The sequence below is a fragment of the Kryptolebias marmoratus genome, linkage group LG3, assembly GCF_001649575.2.
Source record: "Kryptolebias marmoratus isolate JLee-2015 linkage group LG3, ASM164957v2, whole genome shotgun sequence".
Taxonomy (NCBI): domain Eukaryota; kingdom Metazoa; phylum Chordata; class Actinopteri; order Cyprinodontiformes; family Rivulidae; genus Kryptolebias; species Kryptolebias marmoratus.
In genome coordinates, this window is record NC_051432.1 from 6,630,329 (window position 1) to 6,651,931 (window position 21,603).

General features: G+C 40.2%; 1 protein-coding gene and 1 long non-coding RNA gene across 7 annotated transcripts in view; one reads left to right on the plus strand and one right to left on the minus strand.

Annotated features, from left to right (window-relative positions):
• grin2bb (glutamate receptor, ionotropic, N-methyl D-aspartate 2B, genome duplicate b) overlaps nucleotides 1-21,603 on the plus strand; it is a 150,431-nt gene that overhangs the window by 106,990 nt on the left and 21,838 nt on the right. For all 6 annotated transcript variants that reach the window (XM_017425779.2, XM_017425782.2, XM_017425783.2 and 3 more), the window contains 8 exons: nucleotides 4,312-4,426; nucleotides 4,581-4,786; nucleotides 7,203-7,374; nucleotides 10,301-10,454; nucleotides 11,777-11,902; nucleotides 13,095-13,324; nucleotides 17,001-17,161; nucleotides 19,092-19,279. In XM_017425779.2, coding sequence (XP_017281268.1) covers nucleotides 4,312-4,426; nucleotides 4,581-4,786; nucleotides 7,203-7,374; nucleotides 10,301-10,454; nucleotides 11,777-11,902; nucleotides 13,095-13,324; nucleotides 17,001-17,161; nucleotides 19,092-19,279 — 1,352 coding nt within the window. The remainder of the gene's footprint in view (nucleotides 1-4,311; nucleotides 4,427-4,580; nucleotides 4,787-7,202; nucleotides 7,375-10,300; nucleotides 10,455-11,776; nucleotides 11,903-13,094; nucleotides 13,325-17,000; nucleotides 17,162-19,091; nucleotides 19,280-21,603) is intronic.
• LOC119616910 lies at nucleotides 4,674-11,799 on the minus strand. Its single transcript, XR_005232996.1, has 3 exons — nucleotides 11,569-11,799; nucleotides 9,536-10,498; nucleotides 4,674-4,807 (listed from the first exon to the last, which is right to left on the minus strand). It is a non-coding gene; the product is annotated as an uncharacterized LOC119616910 (long non-coding RNA).

Genomic DNA, 21,603 nt, shown 5'->3' on the forward strand with positions numbered 1-21,603 from the left:
GATTGTGTTCATGTCACCGATGATTCATTGTGTCTGTAACTAAATAAAAAAAAAAAAAATCCCCTGTCAGCCGGTGATTATAGTTGGGGAGCAGTTGGCGAACGAGGTGCACGCGAGCGCTGCATATGGCTGCGACGAAGCTGCACGAGGTTCTATTTGTAGCTCATCCCAGTTGGGTTTTTTTTTTTCTTTCTTTTTTTTTTTTTAATTTCTCCTCTTCCACTGGAGTCAGAGGGGAGCTCTGTCATCAAACGGCACATATAAAAGCTACATCAATAGAACAGAGCCGCAAAATGATAAACAGAGCCGCCCGCTTCTGCTATAAATTCACAGCGTGCGCCAGTCTTTGTGAAGCCACAGGTTAATGCACAACCAGATGAGTCATATTGATGCGCGACTCGACGCGCCACTCAGGGGTTAGACGCTGAGATTGATCTGAGAGTGAAAGACAGCGTGAGGGGAAGTGGGTAAACCGTTTTAGACTGAATAAAAACTCCCTTTGCGCCCCCCCCTCCCTCCCTCTCTCTCGTTCTCAAACAGCCCCTCTTGGGTGAGATTACAGTTCCCATGGCAACGCAGCTGATTGCACAAAAATGGCTGTGGTTGTGGGGCGCCATGGCAACACGTTAAATTGCATTATGCGGTGTTAAAGAACCTCAGCGCGTCCCTATGTTGTGGGTCTCACGCCTACGTCCGCGCGCTCGCTCCGTCATGGTGACACGTGCACTCGCAGGGGCAGCTGCTGGTCCCTCGGGTTGTCATGACGTCCGGATAGCAACAAGTTGGACCTCCAGAGCCTCCACCCACACCGCCTTGATCTTTTTTGTTGTTGTTGTTGTTCTTGCCTATTCAAACTGAGATTACTCCTAGGGGGCTAATCCCATGTTACAGGCGCATTACAGCGCTTGCAGCGTGCTAGCCAGCCATATGCAGCAATAGGCATTTCATGGAGGCTTGAGTCGTATTATTGACCTGCTCAAAGCGTTTAGGCTGCTTAGTTCGGCGTGCGTGTGTCTTAAAGAGCACAGGCTGCTCTATAAATAAAGTCGAAGACATCACTGTTAGAGGCACTGAATGTTTTAGTGGGATGTACTTGTGATAAAATCTTGGGTAGATTTCAGTCTCATCTGTTGTCTGATTTTCTTCTCTTTTTTTTCTTTTGCACTTGTGAATAGATTTATTGTCTTTATTTCACACTGTTGACTTTGGTTGGACACGATGATGGGTACAATTTGCTCCGTACCTCCTTACAAGGTCTTCACACACACGCGCACACACACAGCTCCTTACTGCTTGCATTCAAGATATTTATTTCTCCAGTGGATTGTTTCAGAGGCAGAGCGTCTCCATGGTGATGGCAGCCCACAGATCAGAATGAGGAAGAGGGAGAGAAGGAGGCGGCTGGGAGCGAAAGCAATGATTCCAGCTTATCTGCCACCCCGCTACACTTGTTGACACATATACTGTATATACTGATATGGATTCACTCCCTCCCTCTCCTCCTTCTGCTCCTCCACCTCGCAGCGCTCGTCACTCCTCTCTCCCTCTGCTTCTCAGTCCTCCTTCTCAGGTGCCATATGTTTCAAACTGGGTCACCTTTGGAGGGGTTCTGCTGCTGTGTCCTGCATAAATTATCAAGGTTATTACGACCACTGATAAAAAAAAATAACAAGGAGAATAAAATGAACTGTATAAAGAGTTAGTTAAACAGACACTAAAAGAGACAGATGATGAAACGTTTTTTTTTATACTTGGATACAACATTATAAATTCCTGTCTTTTGTACATGAGAGCGTGGCACCACTTTCCAATAAAGACCCCTTTATAAAGGATTTATTAACGCTTTAGAAATAGATAAGTCACGAGTTTGTAAACACTTTATATAAATAATGTTTACCAGAGTTAACAAAAGTGCAACACTTGAACTGCCAAATAGTGAGCCTGCTTCAATGTTTGAAGAGTTTTGTGTCTGTTTTATAAATGATTGTCAGTGCTTTATAAAGTGTTTACAAACTCATGAATTACCTATTTTTAAGGCATTAATAAATCCTTTTTAAAGAGGTCCTTATTAGAAGGTGGTGCTGAGAGCGTTATGTATTTTCTGTGTCTGAAGTGACGCCCAGTTCAACAACTCTAACATTACATCCCGTTTACTTTGTTTTTTAACAGCCAAATTTGAAATGATTTTATTTACCTAACAGACTGAGCCTGGAGTGGAATTATCCAGTGCCTTCCTTTTTTTTTTGTTTAATTTATTGTTTTTTTTTGACTCTGAACACATTGTGATTTCTGTTATTTGAGGTTTGAGCCTAAAGAATTACTCCACAATGAAAAAGAGATCCCTAAACCTCGTAGCTCTGTCATCAGGGTTATTTTGTAAAACAAACTTTTATTGCTGCATTTGCACATCATGCAGTTTTTAATATTATTTTTTTTAATTTGAGATTTTTACAAAACCTTGGCAAAGTGGAGACTTTGAAAACTTTGTTTTTATCCATCTGTCCTTGATAAGCAAAGCTTTTGGCAAAACAATGACATCGCAGCCTACTATGCACATGTCCACTCTTGCTTTGTGCTCCAGAAACCACAACATCGATGGAGCTGCTTTTATCTTTTTTCTTTTTTTTAAACGTCTGGCTTACTTTGTCACCATTAAACTTAAATCGTGTGTGTTAATTATTAAGGAAAAGGTGAATAATGTAAAAAAAAATAGTTACAGTTGTTTTTGGAGAACCTCCATTTAGGCTCCAAATGTTCTTTTTTGCAGCTTGGTGTGTCTTTAATGCTGACATTATTGTCATCTAGTAGCATAGGATGTGGGATGTAACTACAGTAATTCCTGCTGTATTTTGACCATGAACTGTCACAGAAATTTCATTTGGATCCATGCAATTTGACCTAACTTGTTTAAAAATAGACATTGCATGATTTTTTAAGTAGAACACAGACATTTGACAGATTAAACTAAGACTAACAAATTCTACACAGAAAATAAACAAAAGTTTTAGTTCAAGTGGTTGATGAGTTGAGTGTCAGGGCTACTGATGTTGGACAACAAGCAGGAAGATCCCTTACAGAGACACTATTTGTCCGTCACAGGGTGGAAGCAAAGCGGCACGTGTACTCGCATTAAGAGTTTAGAAATACATCTAAGATTTTACGAGGAAGCCAGCACACTTAAAAAACTAGCTGTAAAATAAAATATATGCCTAACATTCCTTAAAGGTGTTGCATATTGCCTGCTGAGGTTTAACATACAATCCTTTAATGATGAGGAGGGACAGAGGTTTAGCTTGGTCAAGCAGTGTAAATGATATCTGATGCGACATTGCAAGATCTGGTAAAAATGTGTTATGCTGTGGGTTACCCTCAACCACTACCTCACCTTCAGCTCAGTATCTGTAAACCTGACTGAGTTGTAGCCATATTTGTGTTTTCTAAGGTCAGTTAGCTGTGGAAACCATCTTGAATTGGGTTGAGTCCAAACATTAATTGGATGTCCGTCCAGTGATTTCTGAGACTTTTATTAAAATATGTTGAGCGGTTCATGAGGTATTTCAGTAATATGACAAACAAACACACATACAGAGACATGGGCAAAAACCTTGCCACCCCTTTGTCTTTTGCTGTGTGTATTAATAAAACACAAACTTTGGAGCGCCTTATGTCTTGTTGCAGGAAGAAAAACACCACTCTGCTGCCCTACCAGAGTGTATTTTCTGAATTACATACAACAAATTCGGTCTTAAAGGACCCTTCTAGTGTTACATGTTTCTGAATAATTAGCAGTGAATATTAACAGCACTGAGTCATTAGTGACATAAATCACATGCTAGCATGTTTGTTGCTTAAAAGAGGTGGCTATGTGAGTCAATTTTAGCACAATCTTATGTGTTATATTGTTTGGAATACATTTTTATATCAACAGTTATTATTGTTATTATTATCATTATTATTATTATTATTGTTTTAACTGTTAAAAGTCAAAAACACCTCTGAGACCAGTGGTTTGGTTTAAAGAACCACATGACTACTGAATGCAAAGTTAGAAACTAGAACATGATTATAGTGTGGAACATCATACAGATATCTAAGGGTGTCCTACAGAATCTGGACAGTATCGATCCTTCGGACCCTGAGGACGGGGAGGAGAAGTCCCTGCCAACGGCGGTCACTGTCCACAGATACCATCAGATCAAATTAACACAATATCTGAGTAATTTAAAGCACAAGTGAACACCAGTGTTTGTTTTTCTTCAACCATTTCAAAATAGGTGTTGTGAGGCTCAGCGGTGTCCTTTTTTTTTCCAGGTACGTAATGAATGTGACATTTGAGGGTCGGAACCTGTCATTCAGTGAAAAAGGCCACCAGATGTTCCCCAAGCTGGTCATCATACTTCTAGACAAGGACAGACAGTGGGACAGGGTAAATGTCTTCTCTCCCCCCTTATCCCGCTCTGTGTTTCTCACCCTGCGTGATGTGACGTGTCTGCCACTTTGTCCTGTTTTGGAGTGTCTCCCCACCACCTAGAAGTGGATTTTATGGTTGCCCGTTCATCACACAGCTCTCACCCACGCAGGTCGGCAAGTGGGAGAGAGGTTCTTTAACGATGAGGTACCACGTGTGGCCTCGCTTTGAGCTGTACTCGGATGTGGAGGAGCGGGATGACCACCTGTCCATCGTGACTCTGGAGGAGGCGCCGTTTGTCATCGTGGAGGACGTGGATCCCCTCAGTGGTACCTGCATGAGGAACACTGTGCCGTGTCGAAAGCAGCTAAAACTCAGGTGAGGGTCTTTGTCTTGTGGCTGCAGCGGTAACCAAGATAAAAATCCAGAGGAGACTTTAAAAGGGGCATTTCCATCACACGGAAACTTTCTTCTGCAAAACCCAACAGTAATATGGGATTTACTTTTGTAATAATATAAGCTAACAAAATGCAGACATTTTAACAGAAATAAAAAATGTAGAGAAGATCAAAAGAAAAGTTAAAGCTGCTGCCAGTGGCTTATTGGGGTCGCCATGGTAACCACACATCTGTGTCTTTCATTCCCTGACAGCACTCTGTATGAAACAGACAGACAAAATGCAAAGTAGAAAGTAAGCCTCAAACTGTCACTATGCTAAAACTGCATCGCATCGAAACAAACTGTGAGCGGCAGAAACATCTGATCAGCACACGTTAATTTGTATGTGTTTTTACGCTGGAGAAATGACGAGGTCAGGTTTGAAGAGAAAGTTGAAATACAACAAAGGTCAGTGAGAGTTGGGATGTGTCTGCATCCTGGGAGGATTTCACAGAAAATGATTACTCTTATAGCAGTGGAAGACACATTGCATGAAAAAAGCTGAAATTGCCCAAGTTTTGATGTTTTAAATGTGTAAAAAGTGTAGAGATTGTGAAAATAAGGAGAGGTAGCTAAATTGTTGGAACAACAGAGTGTTTAATCATTACTCTGTAAATTCAACATTAGGTTGTAAAATCTTGAAAAATCATAAAACGTAAACTATGGTTGTGTTAAAACCATAAAATAAACGAAAATACCAGTTCGGTCATGTAGAGTTAAACTTTTAGTGACCTGTTTAAAGTTTCTGCCATATAATGTGCCTGAACTACTGAGTTTCAAAAAGAGCTAAGTTTTCTCTCTTGTTTTTTTCTTTGTTTACAAATTTTGTCTCTGCTGAATGATGTACGGCCACCAAAAGTCCCAGCTCACTATTTGTGATGAAGCCGTGCATTTTATTGTTGTTTTTGGATTGTTTTTTCCAAAGCTGTGAGGAGTAGCTATTTAAAAATCATGCCAAAATTGAAAGAATATCAGATGAATAGTAATAATGGGTAATGTAATGGCATCCTTAATAAAGACATAAACATCTTAGTAAACTGAAGGCACATGCGTGGACATACAACACTCCATTTGGTTATGACTTTTTTGAGGTTTCTGAATTATTTTTTCTCTTTTAATGTGTATTTGGCTTCTTTGTCGCTGTTCTGTTGCTCCAGCCTTCTGTAATCGCATCTTTCAGTGCTGTGATGACTTTGACTTGTTTCACCTCTGCAAACTGGAACATTGGCTCAGTTTCTGTCCCTGTTTTCCCCCCCTCTTCACGTTGGTCCTCTCGTTCTCAGAGAGTGATAATGAATTTTTCTTCAATGGGCTCCCTTTCATCCCTGACCTACCTAAAATAACCCGAGGCAGCCGTACATCTTCCAACTCAGGGATTTTATTTTACGTCCTTCAATCTGATCTTTCTTCGGTGTCCCTCGTCTCGCGGTGTCTTTCCCAACAGCCTCGCGCATGCTACATTAATAAGAATTGGCGACAATATGGCACACACAATATGCAGGATTATTTTCGGACGAAAATATTCCACGCGCTAGAAGCAAAGAGCCGTGTTGTCTTTGAACCCAGAGTGACAGATGTACGGTATGTGGGCTCAGATGACTAAACCCGTGTGCTCATTTTATTCCATGTTACACAGTGTATTTTATGGTGAAGGTTGTTTACTTGCTACAGCTTAATTTTATACACTGGCATCAGGATTAAGCAAAATGAACACACTTATGTGTGAGGAGAGAAAACCACTAAGACATTAGTTTTTAATCTGGAGGCTCTGCCAAAGCTGCCATTGTGCTCCTGCAGCTGTGTCCGCTTTGAGCCAACAACACACTGACTGATGACGCACAGTTTGGTTAGATGTTTGCCTCACTGTGGGTCGGGCTTTGACTTCCATTACTCTATAATTGGGCAGCTTTTAAACTTATTTACTTGTGTGAAAATAAAAGCCAGATTCTAATAAGTTATTATTTTATTTATTGCAAATGGAAAATCTAATATTCTGCTGACTAAAAGACTTGCTTACAAAAACCAGCCAACCAGTGATGTAGCTTATTAGTTTTTGGTTTTGTGCGGAAATGTGATGGCAGCATTGTGCATCTGGTTTTATCATTAATGAGTTTGCTCAGAGTTTTCATTAAATTGCATTTGGTCAAAAGAAATAATAATAATCCCATCTTCTACGTGTCTTCCAGAAATGATAATTCTTCAGAGGTCTACGTTTTAACAAGAGCTTGATCAAAAGTTTTCACAGCTCTCTTCTGCGCTGTCTTATAAATGTGGCGTTGAATTTGAGATTGCTGAAACTTTCTCCTCTGGTCTCTCTGTTCTGTTTCCTCTCTTTCTCCCCGACACCAAACAACAGCAATCACACAGGCGATTCAGGAATTTACATCAAGCGCTGCTGCAAAGGTTTCTGTATCGACATCCTGAAGAAGATCGCGAAGACGGTCAAGTTCACCTACGACCTGTACTTGGTCACCAATGGCAAGCACGGCAAGAAGGTTAACGGCACTTGGAACGGCATGGTGGGAGAGGTGAGGTTCCTTTAACACTCCCTGCACACACTGCATCCTTTGCTCAGAGGCGCAGCCAGAAATGAGTTTACAAGAGGGTCTGAAGTGGGTGGGTGGGCCACCAAATTTAAACAACTTGTGAAATAAATAAAACTGGAACAATGTTTCTTGTATGTTGGTGCTGTTTTCTGCAACAGCGGTTCCATAACTAATCGGCCTGTAGGATGACGGGGGCAGAAACTTGTGTCTGCTACAATAAAATTTTCACAAAGTTTATTTCAAAGCAAATAATTTCATTTGAAAGTGCTTGAAGAATATTTCAAATCATTCCAAGATCATGTATATTGATTCAAACAAATTAAAACACTGAATAAAATCCAAGATTCTGGATTAATTGAGGTCCTTGAATCTTCACTCAACAATGTAAAAAGTAGCAACCCGTCACAAAAATTATTCTTAGATTTTGCCATGAAACTTTCAGCAAATGTTATTTAGTGAATGTGTTACCTTACTGAGTGGTAAGGATAAATTAAATTAACAATTAACTATTATTAATGTTTATTCAGTGAAAAGATTGAGTTTGACATCACTACTGAGAAGCACTTTCAACTTGGTTACCAAATTTTACTGTGGTTAGAAAAACATGTGCTGATGCATCAGATCAGCTGATATTTAGTATAAAGGTACTTTATAACATAAAATATCAGTTTATTAAATTGTTTTAAAAAAATTATGCCTACAGAAAATCAACAAGGTCAAAAATTAAATTTTGCAGCTATCTCACAAATCGGGAGTAAAACAATTAGGATGATAAATAAAATTCTGGATATTTTTTTTGTACATCATCAATCCAAACTCTAAAAATTTCAATCCACTAACCAATAAAAAGTGGCGAGGATTCAGTCCTGAACCCGTCTTTGGGAAGCGGTGGTCTGTAGGGATCTACCTCTGCAGTCCTTACAAACAAATAAATCCCACTGGACTAAATGGATCTGCCTCAGACACAGCAGCCATATAAAACATCAGAGACAAACCAGGTACATTGCATTTGTTATGTACAGTCAGTTCACAGACAATATAAGGTTATAAGGTCATTTGCATTATTAGTAAGGTTATTTAATTTGTGCCTGAGAAAATCCCTCCTTTGTTTCTTTCTTTTTATAATTGAATTGTTTAAGCATCAAAGAAGGAGTAAAAACTGAAACTGAGCTATTGGAGTAGGTGGGCCCAGGCCCCGCCAGGCCCACCTATAGCCACTCCCCTGCTTTTGTTTAATCACCACCTAACCATCCACCTATAAACTGAATGAGGTGCCGTTTATCCCAACAGCAGAGCGAAGCATTGGCTCTGCCTGGTCTGTAAGCAGGTTGAAAATACCCACAGTGACAGTTCGTGCAGACCTGCTGGCACACCAGCTGATTGTGGATTTCACAGCTGGCAGAGCACTGCAGCAGAACGCCGGAGATATCACCATGCAAATGTTTCTGAACCATCAGAGGGACACGTGGGGGCCGTTTATCCAAAATAAAGTAACAATAGGTGCATTTCTCTGATTTGCATCAGAGCCAGTGGAGTAAACGTGTACATTTATTGCAGCTGCGCCCCTGTTCATCCGTTTAGCTCATCAGCTCGGACGACGTGTCGCCGCTGGCTTCGAGCTCTGCTGTGCACTCAGTCAGACTCGCCACGCTTTGACACGGCGAAAACAAAGCGACACCTCAGATGCACGAAAAGCTCTTTTCGGCTCGCACAGATCGATTTAACATCTGCTGATATGCAGAGCGAGAGGAGCTGTTGTTCCAGGTGTAGCCTTTTAATTTAGCCTCAGGCAGATGTCAGCAAGAAACAGAACAGATGCGACAGGACTCTTTCTGCGACAGGGCCGAGCACGTAACTCAGCGTGAATAAGATATGGATTCATTTATACTTTATCGGTTTATTTATTCAACATAGGGATGTTCTTTATTCTTTTCTTTTTATCCTCTCAACACTTGTGCTGCTTTTATTTCCCCCTACAGGGATACAGTGCCTGCTTCTCAGGATTTTTAAAATCGACAAAACACTTGAAGTAAATGTTTCCACAGCCAGCCAAGTGCAGCGGTGCTCACAGAACTGTATTTATTTATTTTTGGCAGTCTTGATTATACTATTTGAATATCAATCTCTCTTGTTAGTTTCTCACCGTCTCTGTCATGCCGGCTATAGTCCTTGTTTCCCACAACCTGGCCTGAGGGGAAGCTGTGATCAGATCCAGAAAACCTCAGGGGGGTTCAATGAGGGCTCCCAATCAGAGACGGAGGACGAATACAGAAGATGTAGAGAAAAAGAGAGAACAATTGGAGTGGAGGGAGAAAGCAGCCTCGGGCAAACCCCACATCTCTCTTGCACACATGACACATTTGGCATTCAGCACAGTTCAGCCTTCTTAAATAAACGTGTTGCCCGATTTAACTGATCGTGTCACAACTTAACATCTAAAGTCCAACTTGAGCTGATGGCTGCTTGTGTAAAACTCCTGAGGTATGCATTTTGATAAAGGCAATGCTATGCAAATGTGCGGTGCAGATTTTAATGCCTAAGTGAGCAGCTAATGATTTCATTTGAATGAGGGGAGAACAGATGCAGAAAACAATGAAGTGAGAGATCAGGCCTCAAGGAAGAAATGTGACAGAGAGACAAGAGTGTGTAGATTGTTTTATTCTCTCTGGCATGGATATCACTAACCCAGTGTGTGCTTTTTTTGTTATTTATGGCCACATGTTTCAGAAATATGCAGCTAAATATACCTCAACACACTCTGAAACTAGGCAGGTTTGAGCTGTGTGGGGTCAGAAATTATCCTCTTTTCCCTTCTGCCTTCTCTCTATCAGACAAGACTCGCAGCTGAGAGGGTGGATAGTTTGAGCTCATGTTTTTCTCTCTTTGTGTCCATCTGCTCGGCCCTCAGGTGGTGTTCAAGAATGCCCACATGGCTGTGGGTTCGCTCACCATCAATGAGGAGAGGTCAGAGGTCATTGACTTCTCTGTGCCTTTCATCGAGACGGGGATCAGCGTCATGGTCTCCCGGAGCAACGGAACTGTCTCTCCCTCTGCCTTTCTAGGTGAGGAGAAATTCACCTGCTGCTTTTGGCAAAATGAAGCACCCCTAAATGTACACAACAGACACATAGCACATGATAAATGCGCAATCTGTAACCCATAAATTGAGCTGAACAATTGTTTAAAAATTGATTATTTTTACAAAATCACTAACCTTTTGGTGTTTGACCCTGTGTCCTTATCACTCTTGTTTTATTCTTAAATTCAGAACCAGTAATTCCTAATACAGGGACATTAGTGACTCATCTTGAGCTATTTCTTATCACACAGAACTTGTAGAAAATTGGAAATGTTTTTGGCACTTAAAGGGATTTAGTTTTTTGAAAAATAATGTTGTCTCATGCCACAAACTGCCAGAGTTTAGCTTCATGTAGAAGCCATAATTTGCCAACATTTATCAAAACAAATGTCCTAAACTCTCACTGAGAAGCAGCTTGAATCACTGCAGATAATCCTTTATGTTTTCTCACTCTGTTTGAAACTGTTTCCATATCAGCAAGTTACAGAAATTACTGCTGTCTTTTTGTTTTTCTGACATCCTTTTTTATTCGTGGTTGTGGTGAGAGGAGTGATAATGACAAATGTTCGCTATTACAGTTTCAACGTAAAAACCTTCTTGCATTTCAGTCATCTAAGACATTATTTTTCAAAGTAAAGACGTGGTAAACGCGTAAAAAGTAAAACCCCGGCTGCTTACACTTCAGTTCAAAACTACAAGAAGAACTTGGAGATTTCCATGTTCTAACAGTGAAGCACAGAAGTGAGAGTGTAATGATGTGTGACTTTTCAAGTGCAAAAGGGTTTGGGATGAGACAACACACATACTTAGGAGGGGAGAAAAACTACCGCTTAATAACAAATCATACAACTAAAACCAGTTTAAAGAAGTAAAAAACATGAAAATTACAGACTGTCCTTGAATCCTCAATTGGAAATATGTTTTAAGGCGTTTCAGAGACTAATTTAGAGTGATGCAAACTCTCCTCTCACTATTTGTTGTGTTTAAAGTTGACACCTGGACAAATTTATTCTGTTAATGATGGCAGGTACCTAAGAACAGCTGTCAAAGTGGAAATAAAAATGTGCTCACTTCAACGACTACATGATTTTACTCACACTCAGTTTCCTCTCCATTAGTCTTTACTCCCGTCGGCGTTCACACAATCTCCCATAAAATCCATAAACACGAGCAGCACACAGAGAGCAATATCTGAATACAAATAATCCTGTTGGTACCGTGGGGTTAAAGTTGGTTTAATGGCCATCCTCTCTCAGTCTCAAGACCTCCATCTGTAAGCACGTCTCCTCCTTGTTTTTGTTTCAGAGCCCTTCAGTGCTGACGTTTGGGTGATGATGTTCGTGATGCTGCTCATCGTGTCGGCGGTAGCTGTCTTTGTGTTCGAGTACTTCAGCCCGGTGGGTTACAATCGCTGTCTGGCAGATGGACGAGGTGAGAGCACACACGCACACACACACACACACATCCACGCTCAGAGTACATGTACATACACACACATGGCCAGGGTAATTCCTGCTGCAAAAAGGTGGCAATGAAGTACAATGTCGAGCAGTCTGATGTGCTAAAATGAAGACTTCAATTTTCTTTTCCTTGAATGCACCATTCAAATGGAAAACTGCAGGTGTTAAATTACTTTGACAATCCTGTCTGAATGAGTGCAACTGGAGCGCTTGTAGTTTCTACTTGATGCCTTTGAGGACTTATCTGCATTGACAGTCACTTAAGCTCTTTCACTAATGAAGAAGATCATTGACAAGATGCAGATAGGTGATCTTAAGTATTCTAAGCTTCACTGTGCGAACAGACTCCCCTGTTCCTGCGTAACTAAGCTCGTTTTATTGTGCTGGTCTCAGAAATTCCACTATTGTTCCACTATTGTTATATAGCTGCAGGCTATATAACCAATCACTGCACAGAACGAGAACTATAGCTATACACTGAAAATATGGGTCAGGTTGAACAGTGTATGACAGAATAGAATCAGCGTTGAATCAAATGCAATTTCAGTAAGTTGTTAAAATCAATGAGCCTATCAGATTCAGTGGCTCAGATTCAATCTGCCTTTTTCTCCTTTAGTTTTCATCAGTCTGGGGGAATGGCAGCCACTCAAGACAAATTCAGAAAGGTGCCTCAGCGCCTTGTTTTCTGTTAAAGATCAGAGGTATAATAAGCACATAAATAAATACTCTGGAAGTTGTTTTCTTTATGTCTTGCAGCAGCGTTGTATGGGTTGAGTGGTTTAATCGCTGGGTTATGTAAGACTGCTCTATACCGCTGCTCCAGCTGTAGCATAATTGTAGCCTGTTGTGCGTCCATCTGCCCCCTCCCCACTCTCGTTTTCTCCACCACTGAGCTACTGTAGGTAGTATTTGCTTCCTGACACCTTGTCATACAGACATAGAGGTAGGTGGAACACAGCGAGTGTGTAAAAGCAGGTTGTCACCACAGTGGCTGCAGGAGTAGATGGGAACTGCACAGCACATGCTGAGATCTCTGACAAATTCAATGATAGGAATAAATCTGTTTTTTTTTTTTCACTGCCATCTGAAATTTGTCTCCCACAAAAGTGGTCACAAGTAAATACAAATATTCTGAACCCCATCTGCCACTCTGTCCCCCCCAGAGCCTGGCGGCCCCTCCTTCACCATCGGTAAGGCCATCTGGCTGCTGTGGGGCCTGGTTTTCAACAACTCTGTTCCTGTGCAGAATCCTAAAGGCACCACCAGTAAGATCATGGTGTCAGTGTGGGCCTTCTTCGCTGTCATCTTCCTGGCCTCCTACACTGCCAACTTGGCCGCTTTCATGATCCAGGAGGAGTACGTGGACCAGGTGTCGGGCTTGTCAGACAAAAAGGTGAGAATTTAACGCAGCATTACAGATTGTTGCGTGAAGGAGCAGGTGTGTAAATGTGAGTGTGGGTTTAGAGCTCTTTTCACGCGAGGGATTAAGAACGTTGAACGCTTTGCCTTGTGACGCTGCCGTTACATTTAGTTTTAACTCGTGAAGCAGAATCAGCAGAAAACATTTGTGTCCAGCGCATTTAAACTTGTGAAACAGGTTCTGCAATGATGAATGGATTTGTAATACTGAGTGATGTGGTATAAAACTAATATTCCAATATCCAGGGACTTTATTGTGTTACACAATATATCTCATAACAGAGTGGGTTGCCAAAGTATTCACCCTCCATGCTAATCTTTCTGTTTTGTTGTCTTACAACATGGAGTTTAAATTAATTTTCTGTTTGATTATAAGTGAAAGACCAGCACTAAATATTCCAGATTAATGATGTTAAATGGGGATAAATGTTTTTAGTCATTCTAACAATATATAAAACTGAAAGTGATGCATGCACATTTATTTACCCCTTTTGCTTTGAAGCCCCAACAATTACCTTCAGAAGCCATGTAATTATTTAAATAAGAGCCGCTTGTGGGCTCTAAGTGTCAAATGATCTAGGTGTATACGTTTACACCTGTTGTAATAGTCCCCAGAAACAACACCATTGCAACACCTCGAAGTAGTCAGGTTTACCAAGAGACAGCACAGAGATAAAGGAACTCCACACAGGTCAGAGACAAACCTGTTGATAAAATATAAATCAGGGCTGGTTTATAAGAACAGAAATCTCAACACCTGAACATCCCATGGAGCAACATTAATTCTATTATCAGGAAATGGAAAGAATATGTCCCCATAGCAAACCTGCCAAGAGAGGGTCATCCACCAAAACTCACAGACCAGATAAGGAGGGGATTATTCAGAGAAAAGTTAACCCTGATGGAGCTGAACTCTTCTGCAGAGATGGGAGGATCTGTTCATAGGACCACTATAAGCTGCACAGAGCTGGACTGAATAGAAGGAAAAAGCCATTGCAGAACAAAATAAGCCAAGCTGGATGAATAATTTTGCAACCTACTGTATTTTAAAAACTGCTCCTAATTGCTGTATTATTGTTCACTTCAACTTTTTTAATTTAGTGGTAATCCACGACTCTCACACCTTAGCATTCTGGCCCTCAGTCCCCCATCAGAAAACAAAACAAAGCAAAAAATAAAAAATAAAAAAAACCTTAAAACTGTCTCCTCACGTAGTTCAACAGCAGCTCTGAACCAGTTCAGCTTCAAAACAACAACTGAAGTGCAGGTTAGCAAAGCAATTTAAAAGCTGAAGACCAGAGCTTGAGACCGTAATTACAAAAACAACCAACAGGTTCTGTGGCGTGAGCCCAAATCCTTCTGACCAATAATCACACCAGGGCACCAGGGGTTCAATTGTGACAGCAGACCAGAGTGCAAAATTAATAACAACCAGACACTAAACCAACTAAATGGCAATAGTTGACGCAATATGAGAGTGCACATATGAGCTGAACACTGAGGTCATCAGAATACTGTTCAGTGACCAGGGATCAGAGCAGCAGCCTATTAAATAATATCACATTTTGTAAAAAGCAGGAAAAAACAATCATGAAAGTCCACTTAGGCTGAAAATAAACACAGTACAAATTGTGACCAGGAGCTTGATAAAATGATTAATGTTAAAGCACAATGACCACTGTTCTAAAATAAACTTTGACACAAGACAGCAGAGCAGCGACCAGAATAAGCCAGTCCACACAGCAACCAGATTACCATTTGATGATGACAATAACCCATCCTCTGACCTTTTTGTTCACTGATTATGTCTTCATGGAACGACCAACTCTGTTTTACCACGCCTCAAAGTCTCCACGAGTCTTTGAGTTAGCCGAGTTTTCTCTCAGAGCGTGCCGAGCTTCTTTTCTTCCATTTTTAACATTATTGGGCAAATTGGAGCTTTCAGATAATCAGAGCAATATTGATGACTGGTGGTGAGCTGACTTTTATAAACCTCTGTAATCAGGAAAGTTGTTTCTTTCCCAGATCCCTCAGCACAAAAAAACAATTAATCTCAGTAGCAAAGCCACTGTTGTTCAACATCTTCCATGAGAAATCTGAACCACTCCCTGGTAATAGATCCAGCCCTGTTTTTATTTCCTCTGGAAACGAGTCCTTCGTCTATAAATTTACAGTCTCTGAATGCCTGCTAATTTCTTTACCTCTCTTCTGATACGCAATTGGTTCACGTTAGAAAGTTCACATGAAACAACATCATATATATTTAATGCATCGCCCACTCGTGTTGAGTTTTTTCCTCATACTGTAACAAGTTGGGCAAATAAGTCTTAAACTAAAAATCTGCTCATTCTGTTCATCCTGTAGAAGGATGGCTTTTAGAAAACTTTAAATTTTGGTCTTGGTCTTGCTAATAAAACAAGATCAAAATCCAGTCATTCGCAGTGTTTTTCTAGTTCATTTGCTGCATCTGATAATGGCACAGAGGAGCTTAATCAGAGCGGTGTTATTTATGAAATGATGCATCCAGATGAATTCCTATGAAAAGGAGATTGTGTGTCATATTAACACACTCCTACTCAGGTGTTACTAGGTTTGGCTCGGTGCATCTTTTGTCGTGACTTTTAATGTCGGGTTACATGAAGCCAACACATTCAGATGCTTTCAGGTGGATGAAGTTCACATCTGAAAGGGATCACAGGAAGAACATGACCGAGGGCTGCAACTAAACATTATCTTAGTTTGATTTGGTTAGAGAGTCTCTCTTAGATTAGTTTACAAAAGGGTCTAGCAATTTTAAGACGTTTTGACTTGTTTTCCCAAAGTGCTCCTCCACACCCCGAAGGGAACCTTTTTTGAAAAGAATGACTCATTAAAAAGATAAAACAGAGAGAAAATTAAAGGCCTAGCATTCCTAATCAGTGGTACTTTAACTTTAACTTGAAGGAATGCATATCGCCCGTTGACTTTCATGCTACAGTTTTAGACTAAAGTATTCTTGTGTTGAGAAATGAGAGTTGTAGTTGTTTAGGTCAAACCTTGTAAATGATGTGCAAAATTCATGTGAAATTGCAAAATGTCAGGCTCAGAGTATGTGCTGTAAATGAATCTCAGCTACTACCACAGCAAAGTTTAGCACAATATCTGTAAAATGAACTGATTTATAGCAGCCAGTTTTGTGTTGACTAAGGCCAATTAGCTTAAGGCGTAAACTATTTAGTTGTGATAGTTGGGTAATTAATTTAAAGTAAATTTTTAAAATGAGTATTTCAAATGCCTAATTTAACTGGTTGAGATCTGTAATGATGCCAAGTTGGACCTAGAAATTTAGAGTTGATTATCAGACATTCAGTAAGTTACAAATCAATTACTAATAAAATTAAACATAAAATAAATTAAACATTTGGTACTCCCTCATTTATTTTACTGCCTCTGAATTTGCTAACCTCATCTGGTGTACAGAACAGATGTGTTTAAGAAATTTGATTTTGTCATGTTATTTTCTTACAGCTTTTAGCAAATAAAACACCTTTGAGCTTTTTCAAATACGTGTCTCTTTTTTTCTTTTTAATCAGTACTTTTAAATGTCTATTCCATCTTACATCCTGACAAGCATTCCTGTTTTTATTTCTATTTTTTTCCCCGCACCACAGTTTCAGAAGCCCAACGAGTTCTCACCACCATTCCGGTTTGGTACGGTGCCCAACGGAAGCACAGAGCGTAACATTCGCAACAACTACAGGGACATGCACGCCTACATGACCAGCTTCCACCAGAAGAATGTAGATGAGGCCTTGTACAGTCTGAAGACCGGGTGAGGAGGGGACGGAGAGGAGGGTGGTGGGTGGACGAGGCTGCAGAGACAGATGGGGGATGTAAGGAAGGAGGGAGATGAAAGGATGTCAGCAGAAATCAAAGAGACAGTGTTAAAGATCTGGAACGTGTCAAACTGATGCAAAACAAAGGAAATATGATGAAACATTAAAGAGAGGGACACAGAGGAAGAGGGGGAATTTGGGGAAATGTGAAAGAGCACCCAGTGGGGGCCTACATCTGCCTTACGCTTGCTTTTAGAACAGCAACGTTTCTGCTTGATAACTACAGTTTTACATTTCTCTTTTTTCTTCTCCTTGTCCTCAAACAATTTGATCAAGTACTGCTGAGAAAATAAGACGCTCTGATGTTGAATGGCCACAGGAGAGCCCTGAGGAAAACATTGAAGGTAGCTGAAGAAGCTCGAGACCTGTCATGTCAATCTGACAACTGACTCTGGGTCAATTACAAGAAGAATATGACATTTCTGCGGGACTCATCGTAGCCAAAGCACTGAGCACAGAGATCCCGGCTCACAAAGCCACATAGTTAGACCATCATTATTAGATTCAAACAGTAGCCACAGCTGGGGGCGAGCAAGAAGCCCCTCGCTGTGGGTGGGGGCTCTTCATGAAGAGATGAAGAAGTGAACTTCATAATGCAGAGCTTCAGCAACTCCATGACAACAGAGCAACTTAAAATAGAAGTGACTTATAATAGAGTGGAAGCAAGTTAAATAGGAACGGCTTGCATCCAAAGCACTTCCTCAGTCTGGTCTTCTGTGGATCTACCTTTTTAACAATGAAAAGTAAAATATTTCTGCAACATTGTAGTGCTTCTTGTAAAATACACAATTTCTATTTAAATGCTTTCTGCTGATGTACGCAGACTGTTCATTTTCTAAACGTTTTATTGTAATTTGTCTAGGAAATGTTTTATGATTTGTTATTAAATACAGCTAAAATAAAGAGACTTTAATTGTCACATTACAAATGAAATAATTCCAAATAAATGCACATCAGGTCACCATGAAGAAAGAATTCAAAAGTTTTGGATTATAAAGTTTCCACTTTTCTTGGTTTCATCAGAGGCATTTTTAAACTTGTCACAATTAAACTAAACTAGCTAGTATGAACCAGCTCCCTCTGTGTTTAACATCATATTATGCAAATTAGGTTTATTCAGTTTGTATGAATCATGCACTTTATCAAGTCAGAGTTTAAATAATAATAATAGAAAAATATCACATAAAAGACTAGCCTATTGTGTTAAAAGATTAAAAACGTAAAGAATCAAACGGAGCAGGCAATTTAAATAACAATTTAGGGAGCATGTTAAAGTGGTCAACGTGATTAACTAAAAGGAAAAAAAAGAACAGGACAGAAGAGGAGTCTTTAAGGTGTTGTTAAACATTTAATATTTGAAGTAGATTTAAGCAGTGAGCAGAATAATGATGAAAATCCATTTTACCACAGCTGGTTTGAACTCTGGGCACCACAAGCCGACTACTTCTTTTTACTTCTTCACAGACATAATTCTTAAACTCTTTAGTTTGTTCCTGTTTTGCTTTTATCTCAGATCAGCTTAAACCTATAAACTAGAAGCTTCATTAAAAAAAACATGTTTAGGATGGAGATGATGGGTTTAAAGATTAGACTTTAATATATATATAATTTTGTGAAATAATCTTTTTGAGATAAGGAGTTAAAGAATATTAATATTATATAGTGATGTATGTAACAAGGTTGATTATTGATGGTAAGAAAACAAAAGACTTATTTGCTTACCAAAGGTATTCAACATTGTTAGATACACCAGTTAGGATATTTTTCAGCAGCAACAGAGAAACATCTTTGTGTATATTTTCTTTGGTACAAGTATCTTGACTGTATGAAGAAATGTTTCCTTTTTTTATGTCTTATGCTCTGCAGAAAATTAGATGCCTTCATCTACGACGCTGCAGTGCTGAACTACATGGCCGGCAGAGACGAGGGCTGTAAGCTGGTGACCATCGGCAGCGGCAAAGTGTTCGCCTCCACCGGCTACGGCATCGCCATCCAGAAAGACTCGGGCTGGAAACGAGCTGTGGATCTGGCTATTCTGATGCTGTTTGGAGACGGTAAGGATTTAAATGCTGAAAAGAAGTGCCTTATAAACCACAATGAACATACAAAAATACTGTACATTATGATACAGTGATATTATGTACAAAAAAGTCCTGCTTTGATTTAACCCTCCTATGACCTTCAGGTCAAGTTGACCCAAAGTTACAAGGGCTTCTCTACCTCTCTTTGTCTTTTGAGGGCTTCAGGAGGGTTAAGTTTAGAATTGCAAAGCGAAGTCTCGTTAAGGTAGGTAGGAGTCAGTATGAGTGCTGGGCTGCAGGATGAAGCTTCCTGAGCCAGGCTGGTGCAGTGCACTCAATAGTATGTAAGCCTGCAAAGACCTACTGATGTTGAAGAAGTAAAAGCTTGAATCTAATGCAAGCCTGGGTACTTAGTTGTGCTGGAGTTTTAGACAGCATTTGAAAAGCTGTTATGACAGAAACAAGAAACATCAAAGCTGATAAAACAGGTCAGAGGGAAAAATCGCTGGAAAAAGTTTTCTTCAAACCCTGACTCCTCTGAATATGGTTAATAGGGTGTGATTGGCATAAAGTGTCATGTAGATCTCAAAAAAATAGCATTTATTTATTGGCAGATGGCAGAGATGAAAAATAAATCCATCGGGGAAAACGGATAAAACGTGTTCGGGACATGTCTATACACTAGCTTCTCGGGGGAGGAATTCTTTTAAGTTTCTCAGTGTTGTGATTTATTGCTGCTCAGGGTTTTACAGTCTCTGTCAGTTTATCTTTTCCTTTATTGATCCTCAATTTACTGCAACCATTTGACTCAAGCCTTTCCCTCCATGATACCTGCGTAGAGTTGAAGATATGTTCGTATTGGTGCTTGGATATCTATAAAATTTGTCATTTTGCATGTTTTATTTGAATGTTATCACCTCATATATCTGAAGGCTGAAGACCAAACAGTGAAGGAGTACACTGTCTGATCATATCCAACACATTTGTGTCTGTATGAGTGCGTATGTTCTGGCAGTAATGCTACAGTCATCCATATCTGACAAGGCAGGACTTGACAGGATTCAGACTTGCAACACACAGACGAAGATTTAAGGATTTTATTATGAACAGACTAGGAGCAGGACCAGAGGCTTTGAACAGCGCACTCACGTGACCGTCTTGGATCGGGACCGGAACTGGTAAGTCCTCCTTAGCTTGATAGCTAGGTGCAGACAGGCTTGTCTGAAAGGGGCTGAGGCGAGAGGGAAAGTCCAGGTCCAGGCAGGTGATCATTACCGGTGGGTCAGAGAGCAGAAGCCAAATCCAAAATGGGAAAATCCAAAGAGCGAGGTCCAGAAAGGCAAAGCGAGATCGGCAACCAGAAATCCGAGTCCAAAGCAGTATCCAAAAAGGGGCAGGCGAGAGACGTGGGTCGTGGGACAGGCAAGGGTCGAGATCAGGCATGGACATGGAAAGAATGCTGGACATCTACTGGCTGTGAGGCTTTCAATAATCTGGCAAGGCCTGACTGGGAGCTGTGAGTATAAATACATGGCAGAACAGGTGAAGCAAATGAAGGTGATTGTGTGGGCATGGTTACATGGGTGTGGCTAGGAACTGGGAAGGTGGAAAGTTACTTGGCTGTGGCATGACTAGAGGCAAGAGGCGTGGCAGGAACAGATGAAGCTGTGACACATATCACATGAATATTTATAGGCGTAGCATGTTGAATCCTGGATCTGAGACCAGCTTGTCTGTGAAATAAGATATTGAACTCACCACAGAGGCATCCGCTCTGCTGTTGTTCCCAGAGACTTTTACAAAAATATACATTACCCAGGCAGCAGGAAAAATGATTCAGCTTGCGGGCTTCAGGAGCATTTCTAAGCTATTATTCTTAATTGTTGAATATTTTAAGCAGTTTAATCATAAACAAGCTGTAAATTATCATAAAGGAAGCTTTAGCCCACAAGTCTTTAAGTAACCTTTAATTTTTAAAACCATGTCTAATAAAGACTGAATAAAACTTCCTTAATTTAGAGCTAAATCAAAATCATCATTTATCATTTATTTATTCACACTTTCACTATGCAGTAAGCGCCTTCAAAGTGGACTCTTACATAATGAAAAAGGTTCTTATTTTGTCCCCGATTATATAAAAGAGCATAGTTTATTCTTGCATATGTGTGACACTGTCAAATTGTTCAAGTTATTTTATATTTTCCTACAATAGCAAAGACTTCTGGAGTCCTCGACCCTCCCTCGGACTCTTGTAAAGAAGGAAAGATAAAGACGGTCACTCCTGGTTTCAGGTCATTTATAAAATAAAACTGCTTCCTTACTTGCCTGTTGTCCTTCAGATCATTTTGGTTCAGTGC